Source organism: Artemia franciscana, chromosome 8 (assembly GCF_032884065.1).
Source record: "Artemia franciscana chromosome 8, ASM3288406v1, whole genome shotgun sequence".
Taxonomy (NCBI): domain Eukaryota; kingdom Metazoa; phylum Arthropoda; class Branchiopoda; order Anostraca; family Artemiidae; genus Artemia; species Artemia franciscana.
In genome coordinates this window covers 48,201,588-48,223,090 of record NC_088870.1, presented here as the reverse complement: position 1 = coordinate 48,223,090, position 21,503 = coordinate 48,201,588, and the positions used below count along the sequence as shown (strand labels likewise).

At 36.4% G+C, this 21,503-nt stretch overlaps 2 protein-coding genes across 6 annotated transcripts in view; one reads left to right on the top strand and one right to left on the bottom strand.

Annotated features, from left to right (window-relative positions):
* Positions 1–21,503, bottom strand: part of LOC136030511 (BCL2/adenovirus E1B 19 kDa protein-interacting protein 3-like) — a 64,833-nt gene that overhangs the window by 36,455 nt on the left and 6,875 nt on the right. For 2 of the 5 annotated variants that reach the window (XM_065709533.1, XM_065709537.1), the window contains exon 1: positions 11,177–11,326. The exons of 1 other annotated variant lie outside the window; for it this stretch is intronic. In XM_065709533.1, the coding sequence (XP_065565605.1) occupies positions 11,177–11,225 (49 nt within the window). In that variant the 5' untranslated portion in view covers positions 11,226–11,326. Of the gene's footprint in view, positions 1–9,790; positions 9,920–11,176; positions 11,327–21,503 lie in introns of those variants that run through there. 2 more of the 5 variants (XM_065709534.1, XM_065709536.1) reach the window with 2 other exon arrangements.
* The window catches only part of LOC136030510 (uncharacterized protein F13E9.13, mitochondrial-like), a 61,636-nt gene continuing 50,111 nt past the window's right edge, over positions 9,979–21,503 (top strand). The window contains exon 1 of the mRNA XM_065709532.1: positions 9,979–10,036. Within this exon, the coding sequence (XP_065565604.1) occupies positions 9,994–10,036 (43 nt within the window). The 5' untranslated portion in view covers positions 9,979–9,993. The remainder of the gene's footprint in view (positions 10,037–21,503) is intronic.

Sequence of the window (21,503 nt, the reverse complement as noted above, 5' to 3'; positions counted from 1 at the left end):
CGTCCTGGACAGATTAAAAAAGAAGATTACCTGATTAAAATATTATATTTCCTGATTAGCTTTAATCAAGATTTCAACGAAAAGTGTTCATTATCTCCAACCTATGAACCCGTTCGCTTCCTACGCCTTCATACAGATCAATTCGTGTTATTTGCTCTTGCTATTTCCGGTAGAGTAAGTTATATAATTTCCATATTACAATACTGCTTCGCAGCATGTTCTGGACCGATACCAACTTTTGATTAAAAGATGTTAGTTCAGTTTCATTCCTTAATTTAGCCTTAGCACATTTCTTTCTTTACTTTTATGTAATAGATAATAAGGAAGATTAAGATAAATTAAAATTTAAAAAGTTAATCTAAATGACGATGTTACAAATAATTAAAAACCATGTTAAGTTTACTTATTCCGTAAATGTTTAAACGCTTGACATTAGGTTATAAAATGTGAAAACCACATTTAAAGTACTAAAGACAGTGAAAACGAAATTCGATTGTTTGAATTATTCAAGTGGAAACTACACAACCAAATAGCTTGATAAGTTACACCAGAGATCTACCACATATACGAGAAATCATGTACACCAGGTTGTGCGGGACAAGCGCGGCGGAACTGTCCCAAGCGTTTCGAGGACTGTACCAAGCGTGGCAGAACTGTGAGATTCCGTTATGTGCACCAGGTGGCAGGAAATAGCCACCCCAACACCAGGTGACAGGAAATAGGCTACCACATATACGAGAAATCATGTACACCAGGTTGTGCGGCGCGGCGGAACTGTCCCAAGCGTTTCGAGGACTGTACCAAGCGTGGCAGAACTGTGAGGTTCCGTTATGTACACCAGGTGGCAGGAAATAGGCTACCACATATACGAGAAATCATGTACACCAGTTTGTACGTGTCAAGCGCGGCGGAACTGTCCCAAGCGTTTCGAGGATTGTACCAAGCGTGGCAGAACTGTGAGGCCAACGTGAGGTTCCGTTACGTACACCAAATTGCAGGAAATAGGCAACCCTTCGAAAAATACCTTCACATGCAGTTTTCTTTTGCTAGCAGCGGCTACCAAATTAAAAAACAGAAAGGTGGTAGTAGAATCAGAAAAAAATGAGGTAGACATACATAGCGCAAAAGGGCGTAAGAAGGTGTACCTGTCTTGCGGACAGTTTTAACGCTTGAAGTTTACTTATTCCGTAAATGTTTAAACGCTTGACATTAGGTAATAAAAAGTGAAAACAACATTTAAAGAACCAAGGACAGTAAAAACGAAATTCGAATGTTTGAATTATTCAAGTGGAAACTACACAACCAAATAGCTTGATAAGTTACACCAGAGATCTACCACATATACGAGAAATCATGTACACCAGGTTGTGCGGGACAAGCGCGGCGGAACTGTCCCAAGCGTTTCGAGGACTGTACCAAGCGTGGGAGAACTGTGAGGTTCCGTTGTGTGCACCAGGTGGCAGGAAATAGGCACCCCTACACCAAGTGGCAGGAAATAGGCTACCACATATACGAGAAATCATTTACACCAGGTTGTGCGGGTCAAGCGCGGCGGAACTGTCCCAAGCGTTTGTAGGACTGTACCAAGCGTGGCAGAACTGTGAGGTTCCGTTATACACCAGGTGGCAGGAAATAGGCTACCACATATACGAGAAATCATGTACACCAGTTTGTGAGTGTCAAGCGCGGCGAAACTGTCCCAAGTGTTTCGAGGATTGTACCAAGCGTAGCAGAACTGTGAGGCCAACGTGAGAAAAAAATGAGGTAGACATTCATAGCGCAAAAGGGCGTAAGAAGGTGTACCTGTCTTGCGGAATCAATATATTACAAATGCTAAAATCTTGCAAACGAACAGCATTTCCAAATTTAACTCATTAGTTTTGCTTATTTATTAACACGGTTCAACGCGGCAACACCGACGATGATATGATACTGCCCTAAACTTCGTAATTTTGAAATAACTACTACTACTTTGGACTAAGATGGATCCAGGAGACAAAAATATTATAAATTTGATGTCCTTGATCCTTTAATTTTGCTTTAGCACACCTTCTGTCTTTGCTTTCACGTATTAGACGAAAAGGAAAGATTAACCTGGCGACAATATTCAGAGCGAATGAGTCAACGTAAAGTTTCTTTATTCATTTTAAAACAATTGATATTATACCAAAAACAAAAGGTGTATTTTTAAAGTACCAAGGAAATGAACAAAAGTACAATGAAAATGAAACCCAACTGTGTCTGAATCGTTTAAGCGGAAACTGACACACACGTATGCACGCACACACACACACACACATATATATATATATATATATATATATATATATATATATATATATATATATATATATATATATATATATATATATATATATAGCTATCCTTTTTCTCGCTCCTCTGGCAGACCGAAAAGTTACCGAAAGACTGGAGGACAGGAACCTTAGTCAAACTCTTCAAGAATGAAGAAGCGAAAGAATGCGGCAACTGTAGAGGAATCAATCTTCCCTTTCATCCCTGCGAAATTCTTCACGATGATAATATTAGGAAAACTCCAAGCTGTCCTTGATCCTCACTTACGTGAAGAACCGCATGGATTTTGGCTAAAACGATGTTGTGCCGACCTTACTTTTACTTTACGCACAATGCTGGAAGAATCTAACGAATAGAGACAGCGCTTGTATATACTCTTCGTGGACTTCAAACAGGCGTTTGATTCAGTAGATCGTCAAACCCTGTGGAGAGTATTGCGGTTTTACGGCATTCCCGAGAAGCTAATCCGTCTAATAGTTGCCATGTACGAAGAAACGGAAAGCTGTGTTAAAACATCGGACAGCAGCACACACGGATTCAAGCTGATGTCTGGCATAAGGCAAGGTTATGTCCTGTCACCTCTCCTCTTCGTCCTAGTTTTAGACTACATCTTTAGACAGATAAATGGGCATGGAATCCGGATTACAGGAAAACTTATCCAGGACGTCGACTTCGTCGACGATGTTGAGCTCATAGAAGTCGACAAACAGAAGCTTCAAGAATTCCTGAACAAACTCGCAGAGGAAGCTAAAAAATTCGAACTACACATCAATGCCCCAAAGACGAAAGCTATGTCAATCAGTAGTTCACCCATGGGAATCCAGCTAGGAGGAGAGGACGTGCAATAGGTGACAAAATTCAGGGAGTACAGTCACTTCCAGTGACGACTCTGAAAAAGAATTGCGCACCAGAATAGCCTTGGCCAATGCATCATTCGCTTCTGTTTTTTTTTAGAAAAGAAAGATGTTTTTTGTTATTTACCATATGCTCCAGGGCTGAGTGAAAAACTTAAAAGAATTTTACAAAATAATGGTTTAAAGGTAGCTTTAAAAGGCAGTAATACTTTGGCTATTTTTTTTTTAATTCTGGAAAGGATCGAACACCCGTAGAGCATTAAGTGGGGTTTATACAATTTCACGTACTTTTGGAAGCTCTTTTGTGGGACGTACGAACCAAAATTCGAAAATGAGATTACTACAACAACATTTCATCGTCCTTAAAGCAGAATTCCAAACCTGAAGATTTCACGTCGGCTCCATCGGAACATATTTATAATTATCCAAATCATTTTATTTTGTTTAAGAATGTTTCTTTGATTTCTAGGGACCAAGGTTAAAAAGCAAGTTTTCAGGGAAACAATAAAAACTAAATTTTTTTTATTCAAGCATAATTCCATAAGCAGAGATACAGGTGATTTTAGATTGAATTCAATTTATGATGATATGCTGAAGTCAAATGAAGTAAATCTCATTTCACCTAAGAACATTGACCTCTGTTCACCTGATATGTCAGACAAATCTAATGAACCAGAACCGAAAAGGTCAAGGAGATTGCTTCTGCTGTTGCATGAAAAAAATACGATTGTAACTAGTTTGTTGGGTAAAATTTTGTTTGTTTTTATTAATGTCTTTTAGTTTTACTGCTGATAGTGGCCACTGTATGTGTCCGAAATATCCAGTTAAAATTTTTTATATTTGTTTCACTGTCAATTCAAAGGTTTCATCCCTATTTTTGAACCGTTATATTTTCGTTGATTTATAATCAACGTCCTAATCGATCCCTGTCCAACTCTACCCCTATAGAAGTTCATCGAGGAGATGACAATACACTTGACATTTTTCTTAAACCATATTCCAATGGAGGGGGGAAGTGACAAAGAAGAAGTTCAATGTTGGTGATACTGTTTGCATCAATTGAACTACTAATATTTTTGAAAAAGGGAACTAATTATGGTCCACTGAATTTTTCAAGTGTCCAGAGTCTTAGACACTCCATCCATAACGTATCGTCAACGTGACATGAAAGATGATGAGATTCTTGGTGGTGTTTATTATTATGAATTACAAAAGTTAAAAACACTGGAATGTATCAGATTGAAAAGATATTAAAGAGTAACGCTCGTAGAGGCAAGAAACGGTTGATTGTTCGTTGGTTAGGATACAACCCTGATCTGGATTCTTGGATTACTTCTGAAGACGTACACAATACCCAATGATTTCTATCTGACGATTATGTCCAATGTCTCTGATCCCCTCTACGATGATTTGAATAAAGCAAGTGATTTTTGGGCAGAACTCTCCCACGCCATGAAATTTGACAAGTATGAAAATAAATACGACATCCTGAGAAAAGACCGTACATATGAGATCAGTCAGACCAACCGACTGGTCTGTGTATCCAATAACCAAAGACTAAATAGAGACTTAAATCTGAGTTGTACCCCTATTTCGTACTAAAATATAAGGAATTTGGTAGTATGATTGACATGTGTCATGCAATCAATAGAATAATCTCTGCTCGTAAGAATGGAGCATTCCAATTTAATTATTCAATGGACCACGGCAAGATTTACATTAGCTCACCCATTGACAAAAAAAAGGTTCATCTCAAAGATAACCTAAGAGATTTTCTTGGTTCTAAACAGACTATGATTGATGGTAAAAGCGCTGAAACCGCCGATGGGACAGACCGTGTTATTTGCAGAGTATACACTCGGTTTCTCCTCGGACAGTGGTATATTTCTTTATGAATCCTTTGTTGAGACACCAAGAGTTAGCAATAGCAAAATCCCCCACCAGCGTGCTTTTGAACGAAAAACCACCCATGAACACGTTCATTACCATAAAATACAGCATCTTCAGTATGTTTCTGTAAACACTTGTAATTTGGAACTGCCATTTAATATTAAGAAGTGAACTAGGTGATCCTTTAGCAATAGCAAAAGGTGGCTGTGATTGCATGTCATTTCGACCCATTCAACAACAAGATGGCTAATAGAAAAATATAATTATCTGTCCAGATATTGACTGCTATGCTACTAATCTCAGACCACGACAATTGGGACATGGAATGGACTATTACAAGGATTGCTCGTCAATGTCGGGCAATGGTCTTAGCAGTTGGTTTGCTAAGTTGATTCGCTCTGCAGTACCCCTGTCTAAAAATTATATTACTCCAGTTGCTACAGATTTCGCATCCTCTACACTGCACGATTAGGGGGCTGGCAAAAAATTTTGAAGAAAGTGCGTCACAAAATCTCAGGTCCAGCACACGGTCCCTTAGAGAGCGATTGAAATTACGACAAAGTGGAAAAGGTTTAAAAAGGTCGAGAAAGACGTCATCACTCATCAATCTCTACCCAAGACAGAAACGAAAGACATCATTCTTGTCGAAGAAGAAAAAGAAACCCAACAGGATATATTTTCTTAGATTGAAATGACGTCACATCATTTCCATAACTTTTCAATGCAGAAAGTGTAGATGTCAGTTTAAAACATGATTACTATGAACAATTCTACCCAGAACAATCACTCTCTGAAAGCATACGTTTTCAAATATATTCCAATGAAAACTTCTCCACAGATTCATCATCCACATTTATTGATTTAAAAGTAGTGGTGAAGAAAAAGTCTGAGAATAAAACTCCCACCACTACCGATAGATTATCCTATGAAAATTGCGTACTACAAAATTTGTTTAGACAAATATGTGTCTACATAGATGGGGCACAGGTGAGCACTAGCAACAATGTATCAAACTATGCAAGCTAAATACAATTTATATTGATGACTCCAATGTTCTATAAGAAATGAGAGGTCAGGCGATGGGCCATGATTACAGATCAAATGTTGATACGGATATTGAACTCACTTGAGCGGTGAGCAGGATTATCATTTAGCTGCTGGAAGAAATGGATGGTATATACCTAAATGGATGCCTCCCAATTTTAATATTGATACAAAGTTACAACTCGCTCCGTCCAAATTTAAGAAAAACACTTGATGCTACACCCAATACAAATGTCAATCTCGCCTCGGCTTATACTCCATATACACAACAACAGGTCATGAGTTTTGATGCTTTGGCAATGGAGAAATTAAGAGCCACCGGAAATAACATCAAACTACTGGTTCCTCTCACAATCACCAATCAAAGACATACTGCCATTGGTTCAAGTACCAACACCAACTCTTCATTTATCAATATTGAAATTCCTTCAAAACTTGCTATGGCATTCGTCAAGTGTCAGTGCTATAGGATCATGGCTACGTTCTCAACACAAATTCAAAATGTATAGACTTTTTGTGTAAAGTAAATCGAATTCCTCTCTACAATTTATCATTTGATAAATCCTATAGGACCCTATGTGAAATGATAATGCAATCCCTGTATCAAGATTCACAACTATTTGAAAATCGTATAACCGATACGATATTCGAAAAAAGTCATAGTATTTTTGTCTTGGAGTTGTCTGGTGCTCAAGATATGAGTATTGTCCGAACGGGCACTGTACATTTAGTGTACCGATGTCAAACGATTGACAAAGAGTGAAGCATTCATCTCACTAAATCAATTTAAAACTTATCGGGAAATTACTCCCAACGGTAGTGCTCTATTAGACTTGGCGCCATAAACACAAATCAGTAAATCGATCTATTTAACTTGGATCCATACATGTCCAAATGCAAATCCTATTGCCCACCGTAGAAGTACCTTGAACATATTCATGGTGTTAGCAATATCAGTATCATTGTTAATAGTAGCCCATCAACTGTGCAGACGGGGCATTAGCTATGCATCTTTCAAACAGCGAATAATATAGAATTTCTTATCCTCTAGGTCAACCATATGCCTTCTGCACACCTCATATCAAAAATTTCCTTGAAAGAAGTAGGATATCTATTATTCAAAATAGAAAGCGAGAACAAGATTTATCAAACCAAATCTGTGGTTTTCATGCATTACTAATTTTTATTTTTTGATGTCATGACTTTACTTACAATAAAAATTTCAACATATATGAAGACATTACTCGACTGAATGACCTCATAGTAGAAAATACCCTGTCCTACCTGTATAAAATTGATTTCAATGCCCTAAGAATAAAATGTTATAAAAATGTATGTGAATTTGTTTATTAATGAAACTTGTTTGTACAATAAAAGGTCTTTTATCACCATTTCTTGGATTTCTTCTTCAACTTGTACTGATCTTGTTGTGCAAAGTCAGGATCACATTTCTCACAATAAAAAGTAACTTCATTTTTAATATATCTCTTTGTGAGGTCAATGTTACTATTGTGATTCTATTGTAAAATTCACATGTTTCAGTTTGCTTATTTGAAGTAATGTCGCACAAGATATTCTAAAAATCAGAATCACTTTCTGTAATAGCCAAATGAAAATCAGTAGTCTTAAAATCATAACTACCACTGTCCTCACAACGACGACGTAGAAACCATACTCTCTTGATGTTTTTAAAATTGAAACGTGTTCCAAATCCTTTTTCCAAAAATGATTTGTCCCACGACGATACCAATACCTTAGAAACAAATTGAAATCACATTTAGAGTCTTTTCCAATCCTACCAGGGTAAGTTTGTTTCCTATTGATAACCCTTATCAGTGACAATTGGAACACAGGAAATGCCTAGGGTGAGTCACAAACCCTTTCAAGACAAGAATTACAATCCTAGAGGAATTACAATCCTAGAGAGTAAACAATCATATAAAATATCCAACCAAAAAAACAAGCAATTATAAAACATTTTTTATTGTCAGAAAGGTAATAATAGAATAATATCCATTTTCACTCTTTTTCATGAGGAGAGTCAATCCACTGTCCTTAATGTGCTTCATGATTGCATTCAATCCATTTTGCAGTCTGGATATATGCATTATATTCACTTTTGCTATGAAACATAATTATACTTCCAACTTTAATTTACTCAACGTCAGAACATATATACCAAACATCTCATCCCACTCGAATGTTAGTCGACAATCCTGTTCAACTTCAATTGCTACTCTTGTCTTCACATCGTCACTGTCAACTCCTTCAAGGTGCAATAGTGTAAAAATACTCATTTTTCAAATATTAGAACGTTTTTCCAACTTGAAACAATGTGAACTAATAAAATGTCTATGTGGAACTATGATATCAAGTAACTCATCATCAAGCCTTTATACTAATGGTAACGTGATATTCACCAAATGGGTACCGTGCGCCTGGCCGCTTCTTTGCAAAGATCCTTTTCACCAAGAAATAACAGCTGGCAAGCATTTCCAGAAAGTTCGTTATCGTCCAGAAATTGAGATAACACCATGTGTGTCATAGGAGTCATGGGAGTATTGTGCTCTTGCATTCATGGCATTGTTTCATTGAGAAAATAGGCATAAAATGTTTCCAGAAAATGTTATGGCTGCGGTAGGAGTATAGCTGGATACAAGGAGCTAACAACTCCAATAGCACATTGGAATAGGGTTGTATTGGGATCCAAAGGATTTATAGTAGGGTTTAATAGCCTCAACAGTACATCGGGATAGGGCTGTATCGGGATCCAAAGGGCCCATAGGAGGGTTTATTAACTCAAATAGTCATCGAGATAAGGCTCTCATAGAATTCATTGAAGGGATACGAGGGGTTAGCGACTCCGATAGTACATCAGGATAGGGCTCTAATAGAATTCGTTGAAGGGATACTACTAATAATTATAGACATAAACGAGCTAGACACTGCCCTTAGATGTCAGATAAATGTGGGTTTATCTGTACTTGACTCTGATCAATATGTACGTAAGAGTACATTGCTGCCCCCTTAGAAACGTCAGATAGCTGCGTAATGCCCCCAACAATGCTCATTTCTCCAACAAAGACTGTAACTTGTTAAAGAAAAGGGAAAGTATTTTCAAATTATTAGTCTATAACACTTTGGAAGAGATATTCCTCCGAAAAAATTACTTCATAAGCAAATTCACCCTTAAAACAAGTCCTGCCATCAAAGAGTTTCCTTTTTTATATCCAGGTCCTAGGTCCAGGTCCCACTAACACTTCTTCCAGAAAGTAGCGTCTATTCTCTAATTTTACACAAGTAAGGGTACTTGTGTATTATCCAGAACATACTCAAGAAGTTTGTTTAGTTTGGTCTGAGCAATACCAGTTTTTCTCTCGCATTCGGTTATAATTAGCTTATTCGTTCGTGAAATAAACTACGATGCAGTTATGTTTCAATTAAATATTCAATATACAGATCTGGTTAGGTATTTAATATAATGCGTTCTGGGCGGCCTGCTTTCCATAATTCTTGGTTGCATTTTCCATAATTTTGTTACCGAAGTATTATATTTTCATCATATTTTGGTATATTTCATTAGAATTAACCAACTTCACTTCTTTAATGTGTTCGGAATAATACACAAGTACCTAAATAAGTAAGTATACTGTTAAGTTCATACAAAAGAAACAGCTAAAGAATCTTACCATCCATAGTACAACTTTTCAGTTAATACTACCTTTTTCACACACTAAGAAAAAGTGAAAAATGATCTCTTCAAAGTTAAGTCTCATTTAAATACGGTACTTGAATCACGTACCTTCCTTTTATTATTTATGTAACAACTGATGACAATTAGAAGTGCATCAAAATACAATCGCCTTATCAGAGTTCAGTAAAGCCTTTGCTCATGATCCAACAACATCCAGGAGATAAATGGTTATCAAAAGATGGTATCCTTATTTTTTAAAATTATACAGCAGCCCAAAGGCACACATAACATAGAGCTTCAGAAGGGGGTAGAAAGGTTTTTAAAGAGCCATGGCCTGTTTTTAAAAGAGGTTTTCAGACTTGGAGTAATTTCAGAGTTTAGTGGAGCATCTGGTATTGTTACAACAATTTCTTACAGACAATCTTTATTGTCCCCCCTTATACGCAGGTGGAAAAAAAAACCCATAAAATCACAGGTTAGAAAAAACAATTTGGTACTTATACTTCACAACACTCAAGTTTACCTTATATAAAACTCGAGAACAAACCGGTTTATCTGTCTGTATTAAGAAACAATTAGATCACTGAGCGTGATTGACGTGATTGACGCCCAATGGAAAACATGTGGTGGATGACAGAATACACTGGAGTTATATAATTTCGGATATATATTTGCGCATTAAGGGGTTGGGTTATCTCCCCCCCCCTAATGTGCAAATATATAGCCCAAGTTTGTTTCTCAAGTATTGTTTTCATCATGTTTTGGTATTCTTCATTAGGATTAACCTAACTTCACTTCTTGAGTGCTGGTGGTATAATACATAAGTACCAACAATTTCTATGGGTTTTTGACAAACAACTTACGACTTAATACATAAAATTATCGATGGAATAGTTTTCCACAGATGGATCAAGAGGTCAAATGTGTATGCAACTTGTACATTCAACCCTGTGTCCGGAAAAAAGACAACTCAGCAGAATATTATTTTACATAACTTAGTCAAAGGCAGTGATAAAATCTTAAGAATTATTATTTTTTTTTTTTTTAAATAAGAGCCTTTTTGGCTACAAAAAACCTTTTGTATGCAGCGTTGGCAGATGTACTCAAATAACTATGATAGCCAAGGACCAAAAAGGGACAATCTCTCTTTTCGTCTATCTAATAAGTTACAGATTCTAATAGAGACAGTTAATGATAGCTGAATATTAAAAAACCAAAACCTGATATTTGCAACGGGTTTTTGGCAATATAACCATGCAATTTTTTTTTAAATGTTGGTTATGAGCCATGCAAATTTCTGCCAAACGACAATCCAGATATAATTTAAAAATCCACTTATCCTCTCTAACTTTAATTTTGTCATATAATTAAAAAAGCCTACTTTGCATACTATTTCCATTACTGCATCCATTTTTAAATAAATCAGACATCGCTACTGTCACACAACAAAATAAAATATGAATAAATAAAAATATTTTCTAGTTAGGACTCGTGGCATTAGTCGTACGATCTTCGGGAATCTTTCCAAACGCTCTACTTAAGCCTCTCACTGCGTAAAATAAAACTAAAAGAAGAAATCAACTGATGACGTGGTAAGTAAAAAATAGTAACTTTAGATAGTTAGAGCCATTTCTTTTACGATGGCTATTTTTTAGTTGGCTTTGTGGCTATTTATATGGTCGCCCAATCAAAAAATTATAAAAGCTTCATAAGATACACAATACTTTTAAGATAGTTAAGCTTAGACAGTTTTTAGTTAAGACGAACAAAAGAATAGTAGAATGTTTGAAACCCTACCCAGTATTCAAGCCTTCAGAGTTGTGTTGAGGAGCGTATTATTAAGCAGTTACTGTTAGCGAACTACAAAGAGCGAGCCAGGCCAAAATTATCCAAAAACTCTAATAAAGGAATTTTTATAAAAATTAATCAACCAAAAGAATTGGCTTTTTATGCAGATTGCAAATACATAAAATCCATTAAGCTTAAAATTACGGTAAAATTCTAGTTAATTGACTTCTTGCTATCTCAGAAAGGGTTTAGGTTAAAAAAGTGAAACTTTCAGGGATGAATCTACAGACTAAAGTATGTCCCGGGAAGGTATTTTGAAGCAACTACCTCCACTCCTTCTCCCTCTAGAGGGCCCTGACCTTTGATGACCTTTAAAAATATGTGTGTTATAAAAGTGAAACCTTGCAAAATAGATCTTCTGCTTAATTGAAGTACAACAAAATTGTTTTCAGCTTCATAGCTTTGCTCAATTCCATTTTATAAGGTTTTAAAGATATGCAAATACATTTCCTAAATTTTGAAAAAAAACATTGATATGGCTCAAAATTCTACTCAAATAACAGGAATTGCATTTTCAGAACTAAAGGCAGAGAAAAAGCAACTAGTAACTGAAATTTAAGGTAAAATGTTGTTTTGTCAAAATTTCAATAGGTATAGACCTGTCATGTAGGCAAATTTCAGGGCCCTCTAGAGGGAGAAGGAGTGGAGTTGGGTACTTTAAAATACCTTCCCGAAACATACTTTAGCCTGCAGACCCCATCCCTGAAAGTTTCATTTTCCTAACCTAAACCCTTTCCGAGATAGCAAGAAGTCAATTAACTAGAATTTTACCAAAATTACAATCAAAAGCAACAAGTCTAAGACACCTTGCCTGGTTTTCGAAAAAGGGGAGGAAAATATCCCCAAAAAATAAAGCGATCTTGATAAAAATTAAGTTGGCAAGTGCTACCAGGTTTGTGTTCAGAGACTGTATATACAGAATTCCAACTTTATATTTCAGAGGACCCTATCAAAGAGGCCACGATATCTTCAGCCACGTAGAAAATCAAAAGTCGCGCCGGAATTCTTCAATATCAGAGGGCTTTATAGTAAAGGGCCATAAGACTGCAATGCACAATATAGTAAAGGGCCACAAGACTGCAGTGTCTTTTTTTTAAAAAGAGACACTGTAAATGGAAGGGGTGGCCGTACAAACTTCGGAGGGGAGTCATCCAAGTGGAAATAGAAAATTCTAGTGTCCCTTTTAAGAGCCAAAAGTGATCTGAGAGCAAGTAGCCTCCCCCCACGATCTTTTTCCTCCAAATACATTCAATCAGAATTTTGAGAGAACCATTTTTTTCAAAGTAATCTAAAAGTCAAAAACGTATTACTCCGGGGTCAAATACCCCCTCCCCACCCCTTGGTCACCGATTGTAAGTTATACAAGTTGCCCATTGTGCAAATGCAGGATTTATTGCTAGGAAAGGGGAATTCATCCATATAAACAGGGAAGTCACGCATGAATTCATCCATATCAGAGGGCCGGGCCGTAAGACTGCAATGCACAAATATTTTTTTTCTTAAGAGACCTTTATATGGAAGGGGTGGCAGTATAAGCTTCAGAGGGGACTCATCCAAGCGGAAATCGAAAGTTCTTGTGTCCCTTTTAAGAGCCAAAAATGATCAGACAGGAAGCAGCCTCCCCCCACGATCTTTTTCTCCAAACACATTCAATCAGAATTTTGGGAGAACCATTTCGTTTAAAGTAATCTAAAAGTGAAATACCTATTACTCCGGGGTGGAATACCCCCTCTCTCACCCCTTGGGCATGGGCTGTAAGTTATGCAATTTGCCCATTTAATTAATGCAGGATCTATCTCTAGGAAAAGGGGAAATATTTGATTCTGGGTGCATCTGGAAAGGCTAAGGCATTAAGGCGAAACTTTGGAGAATTTTGAAGGGAATGTTAAACAAAACCAAACCCACTACGTGCAACCAGTTCATCAAAAAGGGAGATCTGCAGTATTTTAAGAGCGGCTGGAGGTATTAAATTGAAACTTTCAGGATGTGTTGAGGAGGAATTGGTTAGGGGTATGTTAAGCTAAAACAAAATGAACTATCTGCATCCATATTGTCAAAAAAGGGTATATACAGTATTTAAGCAACGGCTAAGCGTATTAGCTTGAAACTTTCAGGGTCACTACGACTACTACTATTGCGGCTGGAAATACGACTGGTTAATACTAGGACTACTTCCGACTGCAACAGCTTGCAATTCCTGCCACATCTACATTTGTGTATTTGGGACTACTTTCGGAAAATTTTGAGGGGGATGTTGAACAAAATAAAAATTCACTATGCGCATACTGATTGTCGAAAGGGCGCAAAAGCAACATCTCAAGAACAACTGAGGGAATTAGTCTGAAATTTCAGGACATGCTGAACAGTGCTTGGAGAACAAAGGGCTCCCTTGTCGTTTCTAAACCCGCTTAACACTATTCAAAATCATATAATAATAAAGTAAACCAATTAATCATTAGGTCTAATAACTATGTCTCTGAGGATATAATAGCCCCCCAGAATAGCTCCTGAAAAAAAAAGGGTTGTAAATTATGCAATGAGCCCATTGTTTACATTAAGAATTTATCTTTTTGTTATTGACGTTATGACAAATAAAACTAACAGCTTAAATTAGTAAGAGCTAAGAGCTCATATGGCACTTGTGACGAGGTCGGAAGAGCCAGGAGCCAAGAGCTCATATGGCATGAACTCTGGCAAAATTATAAGAATCAACAGATTGATTTAAACCAGAGGCTTAATGCCGGTTGGAATTTAAAATAAGAGCTCTCAGACACGAGGTACTTTTACATATCAAAATTCATTAAGATCCAATCACCCACTCGTAAGTTAAAAATACCTCTAATTTTCTAAATTTTTCCTCTCCTTCCAGCCCCCCAGATGGTCGAATCGGTGAAACGACTGTTATCAAGTCAATTTGTCCAGGTCCCTGACACGCCTACCAATTTTCATGGTCCTAGGACGTCCAGAAGCACCGAACTCGCCAAAGAACTGGAAATCTCCCCCAATTCCCCCAAAGAGAGCGGGTCCATTCCAATTATTTCAATGACGTATCTAGATTTTATGCTTATTCTTCCCATCAAGTTTCATATCGATCTCTCCACTATAAGTGTTTTCCAGTTTCCAAGATTTCTGTTTCCCCCTCCAACCCCCTATGTCCCCGGATCCGATTCAAATTGAAAATGGAGCATCTGAGACGTAAGATCTTTCTATATATCAAGTTTTATTAAGATCCGATCACCCATTCGTAAGATAAAGATACCTCAATTTTCACGTTTTCCAAGATTTCCGGTTTCCCCCTTCAACTCCCCCCAATGTCACTGGATCTGGTTGGATTTTAAAATGAAAGCTCAAAAGCACAAGATATTTCTAAATATCAAATTTCATTAAGATCTGATCAACCGTTTGTAAGTTGAAAATACCTTTTTTCTAATTTTTCCGAATTACTCCCCCCCCCAACTCCCCCAAAGAGAGCGGATCTGGTTCGGTTATGTCAGTCACGTATCTTGGACTTGTGCTTCTTCTTCCCAGAAAGTTCCATCCTGATCATTCCGCTTTAAGCGTTTTCCGACATTTCCGCCCCCCCCCCCAACTCCCTCGAATGACACTTGATCCGGTCGGGACTTAAAATAAGAGATCTGAGTTACGAGGTCCTTCTAAATATGAAATTTCATTAAGATTCGATCACTCCTTCGTAAGTTAAAAATACCTCATTTTTTCTAATTTTCAGAATTAACCCTCCCCCCAACCCCCCCAAATAGAGTAAATCCGTTTTAATTATGTCAATCACGTATCTAGGACTTGTGCTTATTTTTCTCACCAAGTTTCATCCCGATCCTTCCACTCTAAGCAATTTCTAAGATTTTAGGTCCCCCCCCCATTGTCACCGGGTTCGGTCGGGATTTAAAATAAGAGCTCTGAGATACAATATCGATCTAAATATTAAATTTTATTAAGATCTGATCACCCGTTCGTAAGTTAAAAATACTTCATTTTTTTCTAATTTATCCAAATCAACCGCCCCCCACCCCCGGAGGGTCGAATCGCAGAGACGACTATTTCTAATTTAATCTGGTCCAGTCCCTGATATGTCTGTCAAGTTTCATCGTCCTAGCTTATCTGGAAGTGCCTAAACTAGCAAAACCAGGACAGACAGACCAACAGAATTTACAATCGCTATATGTCACTTGGTTAATACTAAGTGCCATAAAGACCGTTTTCAGTAACTGAGACACATTTTCATGCCAAGAGTTTATTAATACCCCTAGCTTAGGTGGCATATTGCGTTGGGACCTATTTTTCCATCTATGCTTCTAGCTTAAAAGACACGTTAAGTAATGGGAATATATTTGCTAGCCAAAAGTGCACCTGTCCCTCAAGCTTAAAGAACATATTTTGTCATTGAAATATAGGGAAAAAAATCCCAAACCTATTAACATCCAAAAATAAAGCCAAACGACACAACCAAGCAATTAAGCTTGAAATATGACGTCATACTGACAAGTGTAAAAAGGTCTCTTGTAAAAAAAACAATTTTGAAAAATACATTTGGCAACCGCTATTAGCAAAAGCTGTATGTTTTCATATATTGCTATATAACTCAAATACAGTACACTATCAGTCATTACACTTTTATCAAAAGTATGTGAACAGATTCTTAGAGGAATAAGTATTTTTAAAACCTTTTAACAGTGCAGTACATGAGGGTGTGGCTCTTGTTCAAAGGTCACTGGTTCAATCCCGCCCGTCACAAGAAAAGTCTTTGAGCCAGAATATATTTGTCAAGTCTTCAAACCAGAATATATTTGTCCGATACTAATTTTTACTATGTTTTAGGTTAAAAGCTTTAGGTTTTAAATAATCATGGTTGCTTATCTGTCATCTTTGACTAAACAAAAAAGGTTTTTCTTGTTGATGTAGAAGAGGTCATAATGAAGCATTTTACTCTTGTTGATGTAGAAGAGGTCATAATGAAGCATTTTAAGGAAATGGAGACTTTACAGGAAATGAAACTTAGTGAAGCTTTAAATGAATTGGGGTGGAGGATGAGCGTGCAGAGTTATGTTGGCCTCCAGCAGCTTGTTGCTGAAGTGAGTTGTTTGCAGTATTAGTAGTAGTAATAGTATGTAAGATAGTTTATTGCTATTTTTTGAGCCCAAAGGCAACTATCCAAACACATTTCTATAAATAAAAGGAAGTTAAGGAACGAATGGTTCCCCTTTCGTTAATTCTAGTGACACACTCTTTACTCTTACGAAGGTAAAGAAATGGTCCCACGTTCTCGCTGAATCCTATAAAATGCATTATTAAACTCCCACTGGAGGCTGAATTATTATTGATCCTACTACATTATGACCAGGACATCACGCTCGCACAGTCGCAGCTGCACCAGGCCCCGTTCACCAGTATTGCTGGCTCTGTACATAGGATTTATTAACTGGAAAGAGGGGAAATGTTTGTTCCTGAGCGTGTTAGAAAAGGCAAAGGGTATTAAGGTAAAACTTCAGGGAATGCTAAGGAGGATGTTGCACTAAGTCAGAATACACTATATGCATTGAGGTTACGCAGCACAAAGCCGTCCAAGGCCAACACCCTCCGCCTCCATTCCAACAATTTAAAAAATTCCATCTTGAGACCCTCCCAGAATCTTTAGACCGTTCCTATCCTCTTTAAATCTTTTCATATGAAATCCTCCCAACCCATTTGGGGAAGGCCTGCTTTTTGTTTGACCGTAAATGATTGGGCAACAATTGGGCCATCTCAACCTTGCTCTCATTATTGCCTAGAAAGCAGGATTGATCCACATTTTTATACAGCTTATTGCTTGAAATACGATCTGTCAGTCGGGTACCCAAAACAATCCGTATTCAATTTCTCTGGAAAAGATCTAGCACATCTTTTGTTTTTCAGAGCACCCATGCTTCAGAAACATATTTGACCGCTGTCATTACTGTAGCTTCCAATATTTCAAAAGGATTGTGCCCAGAACGGAGAAGACCCCTTGACAACAAGGGCTTAAGTTCATATTGCCTTATTGATCGCCATAAACTTGGTGATCTGACTGAACTTTTTGTGGAGAAATGAACTTGCATTTGAAAGCCTGTTTAGCACTAGGAAATACCATAATCGGTTCTCAATTTTGTCATTGATAAATACAATGCTCCTTGGTTGTGAAAAAGGCCCAGCTCCAAGAGATTTACATGGTTAGCTTGTCGAGTAGCTGCTAGGAGGCTGAACTTCTCTCCCTATCCCTGAAAGTTAGGAGAATAATCTTACTCCCTAGGCAAACTTCTAATTAAGGGGAAAACATCTAACCTCCAGATCTTTTCTTACCATATTGATTAGTAGCTTCAAAACACTTATATTGGCTCAAGGCCAATATGGCTCGAATTCCAAATAGGGAATTGAGCCATATTGGCTCAAGGCACGCAAAAGAGCAGTGGCATAAATTTTTAATAGGGGAATCTCACCCTTGGTTTTAATCCCCTCATATTAAAAAAAATACCATTTTAAGGGGGGTGGTGAAACGGCCCTTCTCTCTGCCTAGGCATGAAATAATTGACCCGAAAACTAATGCAGAAAAAAAAATGACATAACAAAAATTAGGGAATAGAGCTACATCATCCTTACTCTGCTCAGCCTATATTACCGCATATTAATTTATTTTTCTCATATCCTATGATACTTTATCATTTTCATGAATCGTTTACATCTTCTAATAATTTTCAGAAAACTTGTCCTTTTTGTATTTTAGAGTTACCCACCCCCCCAAGAAAAATGAAATGGGGATAGAACATAACCCTGCATAAATCTTGATTAAATACGAAACAAGCTACTAGCGTCATTTCCTACTTTAATCACAGCAACGATATTCTTGTATGTAACACTCATACTTTAAATATTTATCTGGTATACCATAGAAGGATAGGACCTTGGCAAAAGATCTTCTATTAGCTGAATCAAATGCTTGCTCATAATTTATAGAAATGAGAGGTTTGGTGACTATTTTACAAAAAATAAAAAAATACGACTATCTTATAAATAAATATTTTATTTACAAATAAATACTTAAAAGTAAATTTTAAAAAAAAAGGGTTTTGGTGACTCAGGTACTTTCCAGTTATTAGTATAAGACTGAAAGTTTGGTTGATGCATCCTCTACCCTTCATCAAATCACACTGTCCTTCTCTTAAAGCTGCATCTATAGCATCTTATCTCTAAAAGCGTCACAAACTATTTTATATATTTTTTCCTCTAACTCTATCACAGTTTTACCACATTCTCAAAATGTTCAACTGTCTTTAATTTTTCCTTATTACTAATTGTGACCCCATTATTATCTTTAATGGATAATCGAAAAATATTGGTTGTGAAATATAACTTATTAAGTCATCATTAATTAAATTTGTATATTAAGCATTAAGTGAATTTTCCTCCAAACCCCTTTTTAAAGAAATGCTACTATTTATTTCGATTCTAATTTAAATTGCCTCCCGAACCACCTGTTTTATGCCTAAATCTTTGCTAATAAGGGAAGTTTCTTCAAAAGCATTTCATAGCTAGGATAAAAAAAAATATGACTGCTTAAAGCAGAATCAAAAGAAATATTTGTACCATTAGAAATTAAAGCTTTAGTTTGGTCATCTTTGTTTTGTTGCAGGCGTTTTCTTAAATTTTGACCAGCATTGTAGTGATCAGCTATTTGACCAACTACCCACATTGTAGTTGCCACAGTCACATGGTATTCAATAAACCCTATTTGGCAAATAACTGAGGTTATATCTTTACCAGAGCTTAAGAAGCTCATGATTTTAAATTTATTAGTAAATACTACATACAAATTATTTTTTGGAAAACCTTTTTTTTAATTTGCAGTGACTTTTGGAATATATGGAAGGTGAATTACATTTGAGGGCTTGGTGGGAGCTTCGCATGGTAATAGACCCTTGATTTTACGGGGGTGTCTTACCAGTCTTTGGCTAATTGTATTATTAATAAAGACAATAGGATAACTGGATTCCAAAAAGTATGTCTCTAATAAAGTTTAGTTTATCTGTGATGTGAAAATTCAGAGCAAATTTTTAGGGCACAATCGACAAGAGAGGTAACAACAGCTCCTTTAACTTATGGGTGGTGATTGGATTTAAAATGCAATTTATTTGCAATTTCAATTTCTAAGGTAAACTTCAAATTTTGGTCATATGCATTAAGGTGATCTAGAAAACCCTTAAGTTCGTTTTCCCCATAATTCCAGAGTGTTCTGCATAAATATTCTCTAATAGCCTGGATAGAGATGTTCCCATAGGAAGGCCCTTTATTTGTTGATTAAAAGAGCTACAAAACTGAAAATATATTTAATATGTATTACAAATTTTGACCAGGGACACTAAAACCTCACAATCTATTCCTGTTGTTGAATATTCGATTAAATGCTAATTTTCTTCTATTTTATTTTTTAATAATTGTTCAGATACTGCTACATCAATAGTAGTATACATAGAAACTATATCAAAACTACTTACTATTATATTTTCTTAAATGCTTGCATTTTTAAGCTTTTCCACTAATTCTACCAAATTACTTATGCACGATTTTTGGAGATAGAGCAAAGGTCTGAAGGCTGCCACTTTCCAATATTGGAAGCAAGGGCTTTCATACATGCTATAATAATCCTTAAAGAAATAACTTGCTTATATTATTTCGGTAAACCGTAGAATTTTGGAAAAAAGCAACCATGGGGAAAAATTTATTATACAATTGTGGGGTAATATTACCGTTTTGTTTTAGATTCTTTAGTTCGGTAATAATTTTATTCGTAAACTTATCAGTATGATCGTGAGCCATGGTAGTATATGCATTTCGTCTTTTAAGTGCGAATATAATCTAATATATCCATGACAACCAGTGAATTGCTTTTATCCACCTTTTTTATTATAATAGACGGGTCTTTGTGAAGATTAGACAATTTTTTTATGCCAAGTGAAATTTCTGGCATCAAACTAGTAGGAAACGTTTGAACGTTTTGCGAACCGTTGCAAACGTTTTGAACTTTTTTTGGCTGCCATAAAGTGTGTTTACAAAACAAGACCTAACTTCATCTCGGTTAGAAATAGACATGTAGTGTTTATGCAAAGAGGATTCTAGAGAGGAAACTATATCTGCCAAAGGAACTTGTTTTGGTGGAAAAGGGAATTTTGGACCATTTTCAAGAGTTTGGATTTCCTTAGGTTCAATAACTCTAGAGGAGACATTAACAACAACGGGTCCAGGAGTAAACCTTGGAGCATAAGTACAATAATTCCTCAAAGATTCGTACCTCAGACTATCCATTTTGTTATAAAGTCGTTTTTTAGACAAGCAAAAATCATGACTAAATAAATTCCTTCCCAATCTAACTGCCTGAGAATAGTCAAGTGTGGACAGATTTTCAAATAAAAATTTTCCCCGAGAATTTCTTTCTGAGGAAATAATACATCTTTTTTGTTTTTTGTCCTTAATAATGAGGATTAAGGTTTTTAACTGTAGTGTATGAGTGAATTTTCCTTCTTTCTGGGTATATAAATGTGATTTATATCTCAAAGACATAGGAATAAGGTTTTCATTTCTGCATGATTCTAAGAATTTTGTTGATTGATAATATTAGCGCGTTTTTTGTCTAAACTTATAATATAAAACATATCATAGGTCAACAGATCCCCATTAGCTATATGTGAATATCAATGAAGACCACACTGCCTTTCCATCATAAAAAACAAGCAGAACAACAGGGAAATTTATAAGACAGTGGGATGCACCCTTGAATGAATATTTTGACCCCATATCCAAGGGCTGTCCTAAGCAAAGCAAATAAAAAAAAAATTAAG